This window comes from Coregonus lavaretus (genome assembly GCF_964263955.1).
Source record: "Coregonus lavaretus genome assembly, chromosome: 22".
Lineage (NCBI taxonomy): Eukaryota > Metazoa > Chordata > Actinopteri > Salmoniformes > Salmonidae > Coregonus > Coregonus lavaretus.
Genome location: NC_140009.1, coordinates 7,037,450 through 7,049,459, shown reverse-complemented (window position 1 = coordinate 7,049,459; position 12,010 = coordinate 7,037,450). Strand labels below are relative to the sequence as shown.

Here is a 12,010-nt window from a genome sequence, read left to right as displayed (position 1 = left end):
CTGTGTTTGAAATTCAATGCTCGACTGAGGATCCTTACAGATAATTGTGCGTGTGGGTTACAGAGATGAGGCTACTACTGCAACACTTAACAAAGAGCTGCAGTTAGTTTCAGAATGGGTGGCAAGGAATAAGTTAGTCCTAAATATTACAAAAAATTAAAGCATTGTATTTGGGACAAATCATTCATGCCTTGGCAGCAGCTAATGGGCATCCATAATAAATATACATTCAAAAATTAAGTTAAACACTATTATTGCACACATGCAACTTATTATGTGACGTGTCAAAGTGGAATTATATTTTTAGAAATGTTTACAAATTAATTCAAAATGAAACTCTGAAATGTCTTGAGTCAATAAGTATTCAACCCCTTTGTTATAGCAAGCCTAAATAAGTTCAGGAGTAAAAATCTGCTTAACAAGTAACATAATGATTTAAATTTTGAATTCATTTGTAAACATTTCTAAAAAAATATAATTCCACTTTTACATTATGGATATTATGTGTAGGCCAGTGACAAAAAATCTAAATTGTATCGATTCAGGCTGTGACACAACAAAATGTGGAAAGGTCAAGGGGTGAGAATACTTTCTGAAGGCACTGCCTTTTTCAGCATGAGTCTGTTTAGTCCATTTCCACTTTTCTGTGTTCTAACCTTTTAAAAGACAAAGGAGTAAAACTTACAACCAAAGTATGAAACCGTGGGTTTGTCTTTTAATCATTTCAACACAACACATGACAGGTCAAAGATACAATGGTACTGTACATGACAGGTCAAAGATACAATGGTACTGTACACGACAGGTCAAAGATACAATGGTACTGTACACGACAGGTCAAAGATCCAATGGTACTGTACAACGAGTAAAGAGTGTTGTTATGTCATCTCTTTGGATCAACCAATACACAAATCTGTCACTTTGCAGCAACTGATTGCATGTGAGATATGTGACAAACAAGCTACGTTTTTTTTTCTCTGAAGAATATTCTTATACAATTCTCCCTGTAGTTGATCAACTCCATGCTATATAAAATAGTGTAAGGATGAATGTAAATATTCCATTTTTGTTTTGTTCACCTTTTCCCCAGAGGTGGCTGTAATGAGCAAGTACTAAACATACATGTCTATGTCGCTAAACAAGATGCACAAAGAGCTTAGAATGCAAGACTTACATTAAGCTGAAAATATATAAAACTAATGGGGATTTTGTCTTCTCCAGACAGTACCCAGTTTCTCACTAGAAAAAAAATAAAGAAGCATTAATGAAATCCAATTGGTTTTCTGACTTAAAATGGATAAAATAATCCCCTTAAATTCTGTGTTCTGCACCTACTAACAGAGGAACGGTGTCGACAAGTGCATCCCTAGTAGGTGCAGTCGAGGTAATGAACCTACAAGGCATTGTAGCAAAACATCCGCTCCGCACTCAAGTCAAAACTTAAGGTGAGATATTACTTCCACAACCTTTCATTAACGATGCCAATGACCTATCAGATGCTTTGAATCATAACACCACTGTCAGAGGTAGGCCTTCTCAGGATGTACCTTAGCAGAGATTAGAGGAGTCATCTCTCCAAAACGAGTGGGATGAACTCATGATTAGGTCATCCAGTTTTCTTCCGCCAATGAATTATTAGCATTTCCATCGTCTCTACTGTTATGTGTGGGGTGAAGTCTACTGTAAACTAGGGCAGATGGAAGACTTGCCTTCTCTGTAGCAAAGCCCTGTCTTGACACAGCGTGGTCCATAGAGCGTGTTGTAAAACTATTCATTTCCAGACTGCCTTATTGTGTCTAGAAGCAACATGTATTCTACAGCTCCTTGGCACTAGTACGACCCTTTTCAGTCATGCAGCAGTCAGTTGTTATGAACACGGGGTGCAAAATAAAAGTGCTTTAAAACTGGGTTCCCCAGATAATGTGCTGTTCAACCATCTGCTAGTTGTTCTATTCCAGATTGTGGATGTGATGATGTCATAGGGACGATGATGTGTAACGCTCACCATGTTCTCTGAGAGAGGCAATTGGATTACAAATCTCTGTTACAAATACTTGGTTGTAGACATTTTTGTTGTTGGTTAGATACAATTTAAATCGAGAAGGCAATGCTGGTGACCCAACGGGGCTCAGGGGGGACTGGGGGCCCATGCAAGAAGGTATTAGTGAAAAGTCTATCAAAAATACTGTTATACTTTTGGAGAAAAATACACAAAGGTTGATCAAATCTACACATCAAACTAATGGCACATACATATACAGGATCAAATACAAATGAAAAACATATCAACATATAAGATTATATGTTAAAAGAAAAAAATACTCTTTTTTAAAGGTTGAAAGTGCTAGAATTCAGATTAGCTCACAGAAACCCAGGGAGGACAAACTCAATGCCAATCACTTTTTCTTTTCTTTTTCTATCAATAAATGAATAAAAAGATAAATGCTAAATTTGAGTGCTACAATTTTGGCTGGAATTGAATATAGCCATGGTCTTTTAAAAATGTATACTTGATATAAAAAGTCTATGTTTTAGGCATAACTTTTTTACAATTATATCAATATTTATATCCAATTTCTGCTATAAGAAACAGGTACGAATCACATTTATCATGATCAATCATTAAATGTTCATCATTTAGATAATTTATCAGCCTAGCTGATGGTTTTCCAGGGATAGATTGGTAAGTGTCAACTTGAACATACCTGCACTTTTTACCTCACAAGTATTGGTTGTCAGTGGCACTATTTGTACCAACCAAACAAACATTTATTTTAGGTTTGATGTATTTTTCATAGATTTGTCATCTACTTTTATAGGGCAGTTTAATTAGCTAATTAAAGAGGTAATGTGGTCTCTGATCGGTTGGTCAATTTGAATAATAACTTACATTTTTAAAACCAAATAATACAACATTTATTTTAATGAGCAATTGTGCAAGATTTAGTTTCCGCTCACCAGGTTTTGGTAAGAAAAATAAAAAAATTAAAATGAGGTGATGTGTTGTGTTGTTTCGAGGTCCTGTTTTAACAAACAGGAAGTAATATAGCATATGACAACAACAAAAAAACGACAAAGAAATATCCCAGTCAGGCGTCCCATGCTTTGAATGTCAAAGAGCAGGCTGGTGACTTGTCTGTGCTGGATATTGTGTCCTTTTTAGATAGACCCTTTTCTCTTGAATCTAGGAAGCAGCTGAGTGAAGAGTACGGAGAGGAAGGGAAAACAGTTCATCGGTACTACTGTGCATTTCTCCGCTGAGATCTTGCAATGTCGAAATGTTCTAGTGGTCTACAGTTGCTGGCAACCATAGCTAAAAGCAGCAATATGTTTTATTTTCCTTATGATGTTGTATTTTTGTATTTATTTCTACTTGACTTATACTTGAAACTACGTATTCACTAATAGACGCATATGGACTGGGCTGAGTACTCAAACAGACAAAGTCAAGGGGTTTGAGACAGTTGCAAACCAAGAGGATGATATTCATACTGTAAAGTTTAGTCCTTGTACTCTCAAGGCAGAATCTATCTATTGATCTATCTATTAATAAGAGCACCTATTATAGTTTTATAACTTTGGGTTTAAGTTTTCAAAAGGCTAGTGAATACGAAAAGGAATCTAAAATCGGATCGCTTAGCTTAGCTTACTTAGGGCGAAATAAGGTTGGGTTTCATACTGAGAAAGTAGAGAATAAATTGAAACTGGACAGTCTATCAATGTCGATCATTCTTTTTTAAACTCCTACGAGACGATCAAAGATATCTATGGCAACTGCTAATTAATTATTATTCCACTAACAGCCTACTACACATTTGTCAATCCACAATCCAAGTTTGTGCTAACCCAATAAAGGATGTAAATAATGAATACAGCGGAGAAAGCTAAAGGGCAAAGCTAATACTTCATCCTTTTTTTGATCAATAAAATGGCAGATACACACAAATGTTAAACCTGCCAGACATTAAAAAAAACATCATCACTTTGTTTTAACATGTCTACCTAAATACACCTTACTGAGATAAAAAGCAATTATAATATTCATTTATTTGATGAGATATTTTGTAAATTGCAATAACATTCTCTTACACGTTTCCCTCAATGCCGTCGTTGTTGTTTTAGTTTGCTATTCACATATGTCAGGGTGTTTATTACCATGCCTCTCTAACAGAGAGAATATACATATCAGTAATGTGTGGTGTTACCATGGAGACTTCTTAAAACAAAATGCTGGAAGGAAGACAGTTGAAGGAAGGAAAATCCTCATGAGTCAAATATTGGTAATTACCTGTTTTCAAGAGCAGCTTTTATGGGTGGGGTTTTTCCCAAATAAGGTCATCATCCCCTGACGGTTAGCCAAAGAGATTCCTAAAGGTGAAGTGCCTTCTACAAAAAAAAAATTGCTTCTCTAGAAAAACAACATAAAACCAGCATTACTTGGCATGTTTTCTACCAACTCAGATATTTTCACATACCTGTATCCTTTTCATTAAATATGTGGGCGCCACTGGTCGCTGTGTTTGGCAGCGTTGGTTATCAATGTTAATCAACTATCTGTTTTATACTTTCTGGACAACTGATTTGCCTCTATGAGTCATAACATTAATCAGTTGTTCGAGTCTTTCTCTAGACTGAGATATTTTTAGTGTGGTTGTAGCCTATTGGAGGAGGGTAATGTGGGCGGGGCATTATCACTTCATTCCTTCATTAATCTTTCCCCCTGACGGTGATGATGACAGACAGGGTGCGTTTCCCCCTGACGGTGATGATGACAGACAGGGTGCGTTTCCCCCTGACGGTGATGATGACAGACAGGGTGCGTTTCCCCCTGACGGTGATGATGACAGACAGGGTGCGTTTCCCCCTGACGGTGATGATGACAGACAGGGTGCGTTTCCCCCTGACGGTGATGATGACAGACAGGGTGCGTTTCCCCCTGACGGTGATGATGACAGACAGGGTGCGTTTCCCCCTGACGGTGATGATGACAGACAGGGTGCGTTTCCCCCTGATGGTGATGATGACAGACAGGGTGCGTTTCCCCCTGACGGTGATGATGACAGACAGGGTGCGTTTCCCCCTGACGGTGATGATGACAGACAGGGTGCGTTTCCCCCTGACGGTGATGATGACAGACAGGGTGCGTTTCCCCCTGACGGTGATGATGACAGACAGGGTGCGTTTCCCCCTGACGGTGCTGATGACAGACAGGGTGCATTTCCCCCTGACGGTGATGATGACAGACAGGGTGCGTTTCCCCCTGACGGTGATGATGACAGACAGGGTGCGTTTCCCCCTGACGGTGCTGATGACAGACAGGGTGCGTTTCCCCCTGACGGTGCTGATGACAGACAGGGTGCGTTTCCCCCTGACGGTGATGATGACAGACAGGGTGCGTTTCCCCCTGACGGTGCTGATGACAGACAGGGTGCGTTTCCCCCTGACGGTGCTGATGACAGACAGGGTGCGTTTCTGGGCAGGTGGTTCAGACCTTTACACTCATAGGAGAGATAACCTAGCACGTTCAGTCACATTTGGAAAAGCAAGAAAATTATATTTCATCCACTTCAAACTAGTCTTTCTGGATCACAAAAAATAGATAATCTTCTCTAAAATTAATCTTAGATTTTTTTCTTAATATTATGACTTTATAAAGTAGCAGTACCATGCCTTCAGGCCTACTGATACTGTCTACTAACTACAGAATAAAGGGAGAGGGGATCATGGATGAGGGAGATAGGTTGGTGGTAGAGGTTAAAGAGAGCGGGGCTAAAACATCATAACTAAAGGATAGAAAGAAAGCCCAAATAAAAGCTTGTATCATCTTTTCCTTTTGTTTCAATAAAGGGTTTAGTTTCCTCTAAGGCTCAATCAAAAAGCTTTTGTGCGCTTCAATTAAGGCTTCTAAGTGTTCATGTGTTTTTGTTTTTTTATCACAACCCTTTCGGCCAGCAGGCCCCTTGGCCCTTGGGCGCCCAGACAGTGGGCTGAGGGTGATGGTGTAGGGACCGGGCCAGGCCCGGTGGCCCCTCATTGGAAGGCCTGGTGAAAGCGAGGCAGGGTGGTCGTGCTGAGGCTGGAGGTAAACACTGGCGGGAGGGGACGCAGGGGCCCTAGACCCCCCACGCCCCCGCTGGAACCCTGCTGCTCCTGAGGTTGAGGTTGCAAAGAGGTAAGAGGTGCGGCTGCAGCCGTGGCAACGGCGTGGGGCTCGGCGGCATGCAAGGATGAGGATGAGGAAGAAGAGGAGGAGGAGGCGGGGGTAGACGAGGTGTAGCTCATGACTAGCCCTGCTGTGCTCATGGGGGTGTTGTAGGGGGCCAGGTTGAGGGGCAGGTAGCCCAGCAGGTGAGAGAAATCCATGTTAGCAGCGCACAGAGCGTCAGCGATGACCGCAGGGCTCTTGGACAGGAGGGGGTCCCCACACAGCTCGTCTGCCAGTCCTGGAGGGTGCTCTAGTCCCTCCTTGGGGGGCGAGGCAGCAGCATGATGATGATCGCATGAGTGGGGGCCCGGCAGCCCACTCTGCAGATCCATGAGAAAGCTCTCCATCTCCACTTTGAGGGGCTTGTCCAGCAGGTATGAGGTAGATCCCAGCTGATACTTGGGCGGCGGCTGCTGGTGCTGTTGGGGCTGGTGGTGCTGTTGGGGCTGCTGCAGGTGGGGCAGCGGGGGGGAGTGTTGAATGTGGTGGTGATGGTGATGGTGGTGGTGGTGGTGGTGCGGGGGGTGGGGGTGGGGGTGGTGGTGGGGGGGCTCTATGTGGCAGCCCATCCCCATGGCAGCGGACAGGGAGCCGGGCATCAGAGAATGGTGGTGACCCACCCCAGGGTTGGACATGGCCTGGAGGTGGTGGGGGTTGTACATGCCCATGGGGAAGGAGGTGCCGCTGGGGAACGGCTTGGCCATCAGGGGGTCCTTGTTGGGACCCATGCTGCACATCATGGGGCTGAGCTCCTCTTTGACAGTGCAGGGGGAGGAGCCAGAGCCCAGCATGTCCGGAGGCTCTATCTTTAGCAGCTCCTGAGAGTGGCTCTTCTTCACATGCCGCGTCAGGTGGTCCTTCCTGCCAAAGCGCTGGGCGCAGTACTGACACAGGAAGTCCTTTCTGCCGGTGTGGACCACCATGTGGCGGCGCACGTCCTTCCGTGTGTAGAAGCGGCGGTCACAGTGGTCACACGGGTGCTTCTTCTCCTTGGCACCTGCGGAGGACTTGCCCGAGTGGCTCTTGAGATGCTCCAGCAGGGCAGGGGTACTCTCGTAGCTCTGTAGGCACACCATACAGGTGAGGTCCCCTGCCGTGGCTGAATGCATGGCCACGTGACGCTTGTAGCCCAGCTTGGTGTTGTAGTGCTTGCCACACTCCTCACACTTGAAGGCCTCTTTGTTGGGGTCATGAGTCTGTAGGTGGTTCTTCAGGTGATCTTTGCGGTGAAACATTTTCTCGCAGAATGAGCACTGGTGAGTTTTCTGTGGAGAGTGTGTGGCCATATGCCTGGATAATGAAGAGAGAGAGAGAGAGAGAGAGAGAGAGAGAGAGAGAGAGAGAGAGAAGGAAGGAAGGAAGGAGAGAAAGAGAGAAAGAGAGAGAAGGAAGGAGAGAAAGAGAGAGAGAAGGAATGAGAGAGAGTACAGTATGATACAAGTTAGTCTGTGAAAGTGTTTTAGAGGAACTGTTAAAGTGTTAAGAGTTTAAAAACTCTTGGTGGAGTGCTGTTTTACCTGAATAGTTTATATTTAGAGCTGAAGGCCTTAGGGCAGTGTGGCTGGGAGCAGCGGAAGGGTTTCTCTCCCTTGTGACTGAAGGCGTGAAGCCGAAGCTTATCCTGTGAACCAAACAAAGCCCCACACACCAAACACTCGTTGCCGCTGGCTCGCTCTTCCCTCACTCTTTCTCTCTCTCTCTCCTCTTCTCTCTCCCTCTCTCGTTCTCTCTCTCTCTCTGTCCGTGGCAGGGTAGCACCTCCGTACAGCTTGGCAGCGGCTCTTCCTTCCTCGTCCTCCGGCGTCAGTGCGGTAATATGGCGTGGGGCATCGGCGGCAACAGCTGCCATGGCAGCCCTAGGGTGCTGTTGCCATGAAAACCCGGCCGTGGCTCCCCTGCCTTCCAGGCTCTACGTGGGCAGTGGTGGGGTGCAGTGAAAGGCGTGGCTCCGGGCGGGGCCGGGTAGGGCTTAGTGGGGGCTATGGTCTGGGGCTCAGATAGTGCTGTTGTTGTCAATGTCTGCTGAAAAACACAAGTATCCGTGTACTTGTTTACTATGTGAGAACTGGTCCTTCTGTCTGTGGAGCTCCTTTTTTTCACTCACTCTGTCTCTCTCTCTCTCTCTCTCTCTCTCTCTCTCTCTCTCACCCAGTCCCAACAGCTATGGTTGGGGTTGAGTAGGAAATGCTGCTCTGCATCTTTCGTCCCCTGTAAACAAAAGAAAAGCAAGACATTAGTGAATCCTCTTTTTCTTATTTCAGTGTATTCATGTATTTTGGCACAAATACATTTTAGCCAATGAGCCAATAAAGAATATTCCTGACCAGGGGCTGGATTCAATCCGTATCGCAGAAGTATCGCGGAAGTATCGCGTAAACAATTAAAGGTCATTTCCAATTTTGACGACATAGGCAGTGTTTACCCTGAATGCAGTCTCCGCGAACACGGGAACATTGCCTTTCAATTTCAATCTAGCTATAACGTGGATCTTCCGCGATACTTTTGTGATACGGTTTGAATCCAGGCCCAAATCTGAGCCTATGGACTGATATTGTTCCAGTCCAAATACCAGTTGGGCACTAGGGGGCACTAAAGGACAATGTGGCATAGTGGTACACTGAAAAGTGACTAACAGGAACGCCTGTTTAAGACTGTTCATTTCCAGTAGTTGAGTCATTCAGCCATTCCAGTCATCACAGTATTCATCTATGTATATCTTATCCACTGAGCGTTAGCCATCATGTTATCATGTATAGAATATACTTTACATGCCCCGTGTTGCTCAGTTGGTAGAGCATGGCGCTTGCAACGCCAGGGTTGTGGGTTCGATTCCCACGGGGGGCTAGTATACATTTTTTTTTAAATTAAATGTATGCACTCACTAACTGTAAGTCGCTCTGGATAAGAGCGTCTGCTAAATGACTAAAATGTCAAATATGTTGTGTGGCTTCAAATAAATAACTGTGGGGGGCACAACGCAGGCATTGTGTGTGTACATGCATGTACATGTTATGAAACTGGATAAGGCTCACATAATCCTAAAGAAAACAGTGAATCACACTAAGCCCCCAGGGTGTTTCCGCCATAAACTAGCGCTTCTTAGAACCTGCTGCTTCGCTACCTGTCAGCTGCTTAATTCAACAGAGTCCTCAAACTACTGTAAAAGTCCTGGCTAAGCTACCTTTAAATGAGAACAACACTGGTCTAATTTGGTCAGTTTAAAAATGGAAATCCGTTTGTGAGGGATATAGGCTACTGTAGTTACATTTCTGGATAAAGTTTCATTTCTGAGTGATGTATTATAATGATATATGCCATTAAGCAGACGCTTTTATCCAAAGCAACTTACAGTCAAGTCAAGCATGCATCCATTTCTTACAGCACAGAAGTAACACTGTTGCACCATGTCTTTCTGTCACCTCTTCTGCCTCTAGGACCCCTCTCCTCCCACACAGCTAAGTCACATGGTCAAGTCCAAGGTCACCCTGGTCTGGCTCCTACTAACCACACCTGGCTGTGCTTTAGTCACATGACCTATGAACGTACACACTTACACAGACATGTGTGCAACAACAAACATACACACACACACACACTACCAGTCAAAAGTTTGAACACACCTACTCATTCAAGGGTTTTTCTTTATTTTTACTACTTTCTACACTGTAGAATAATAGTGAAGACATCAAAACTATGAAATAACACATATGGAATCATGTACTAACCAAAAAAGTGTTAAACAAATCAAAATATGTTTTATATTTGAGATTCTTCAAAGTAGGCTCCCTTTGCCTTGATGACAGCTTTGCACACTCTTGACACCTGGAATGCTTTTCCAACAGTCTTGAAGGAGTTCCCACATATGCTGAGCACTTGTTGGCTGCTTTTCCTTCACTCTGCACTCCAACTCATCCCAAACCATCTCAATTGGGTTGAGGTCGGGTGATTGTGGAGAGTACAGGTCCGAATGGTGTGTGAGAGTGTGTGTGTGTGTGTGTGTGTGTGTGAGCAATTGTGTGCGTGTGTGTGTGTGTGTGTGTGAGAGAGTGTGTGTGTGTGAGCAATTGTGTGCGTGTGTGTGTGTGAGCCATTGTGTGTGTGTGTGTGTGTGTGTGTGTGTATAGATGTGGTTAAGAGGAGCTAACAGCTGAGCTCATCACACAGCAGGATGTGTGCAGGGGGGATGACACTCCTCCCACTGACCAGCCCCAGGGAGTCCTGGCCTATTGTGGAGCCGCACCACAACGCACATTCCTGGCCAGCATCACACGCCGTACACTACACTCACCCCATGACCCCTGACCCCTGACCTGCCGGTCTTAAGCATTACATGCCTAACATCCCATAACTAACGCTTCCTACATCAAACACCTAGCATCTACACCAGGACCAGCCCCCTTCAAAACTTAACAACAAGACTAGTTTCTGCTATGCCATTTCATTTCAGGACTAATAACGCACCACCGCCAACACACAACTGAGCTCCACGTAAGACCTCTTCATCGGCCCCAAAATGTGAAGTAGTAACCAACACTTCCATCAATCCCTACTTAGAACTACCCCACCATCTGATGTGATAACCTCCTGAAACTCAACGGAACATCTTTCTTTCCAGCATCCCCATACTCTCTCCATCTCTGCCGTGACTAGCTGCGCCCCTTCATTCCATTCCATTAGAATGATATACAATTTCCCATTCTAAGAACCTGCCCACACAGAGTTTTTGCAGTAAAACCGTGCAGATTGTTTTCCGTCATTTATCAACTAATAGCATCATACTGTGTAGCCTACTGTCCTTCGAGACGTGTATCGTGTATGGGTTACACGCGCTATATTCCTCTGATGCCTTCATGACGCTTCTTCTTTGTTATTGTAATATTCCAAATGGGCATGGCAGTTTCACCAACAACAGAGTCCAGCTTTAATGTCCTTTCTTGGTCTTTGTTCTTGGTCTTTGTTTGTCCCCCCCCCCCCCCCCCCCATTCCCCTGATCCATCAGGCTCAGTGCCTCACCCGCCCCGGTAGTAGTCAACATAGTAGTCAGCATAGTAGTCAACATAGTGGTCAACATAGTGGTCAACATAGTAGTCAACATAGTGGTCAACATAGTAGTCAACATAGTGGTCAACATAGTAGTCAACATAGTAGTCAGCATAGTAGTCAACATAGTGGTCAACATAGTGGTCAACATAGTAGTCAACATAGTGGTCAACATAGTAGTCAACATAGTGGTCAACATAGTAGTCAACATAGTGGTCAACATAGTAGTCAACATAGTAGTCAACATAGTGGTCAACATAGTAGTCAACATAGTAGTCAACATAGTGGTCAACATAGTAGTCAACATAGTGGTCAACATAGTGGTCAACATAGTGGTCAACATAGTAGTAGTCAGCATAGTGGTCAACATAGTAGTCAGCATAGTGGTCAACATAGTAGTCAACATAGTAGTCAACATAGTAGTCAGCATAGTGGTCAACATAGTAGTCAACATAATAGTCAGCATAGTGGTCAACATAGTAGTCAACATAGTGGTAAACATAGTAGTCAACATAGTAGTCAACATAGTAGTCAACATAGTGGTCAACATAGTAGTCAGCATAGTGGTCAACATAGTAGTAGTCAGCATAGTGGTCAACATAGTAGTCAGCATAGTGGTCAACATAGTAGTCAGCATAGTGGTCAACATAGTAGTAGTCAGCATAGTGGTCAACATAGTAGTCAGCATAGTGGTCAACATAGTAGTAGTCAGCATAGTGGTCAACATAGTAGTCAACATAGTGGTCAACATAGTAGTAGTCAGCA

The 12,010-nt window shown here is 44.1% G+C and overlaps 1 protein-coding gene across 1 annotated transcript; it reads right to left on the bottom strand.

Moving 5' to 3' along the window:
* Positions 1-6,030: 6,030 nt before the first annotated feature.
* Positions 6,031-8,108, bottom strand: LOC311149361 (zinc finger protein PLAGL2-like; the record flags this gene model as incomplete). The annotated part of the gene is made up of 2 exons (XM_084186530.1): positions 7,723-8,108; positions 6,031-7,495 (listed from the first exon to the last, which is right to left on the bottom strand). The coding sequence occupies exons 1-2, from the start codon at positions 8,052-8,054 to the stop codon at positions 6,031-6,033; spliced, it is 1,797 nt and encodes a 598-aa protein (XP_084042656.1). The 5' UTR covers positions 8,055-8,108.
* Positions 8,109-12,010: the final 3,902 nt, after the last annotated feature.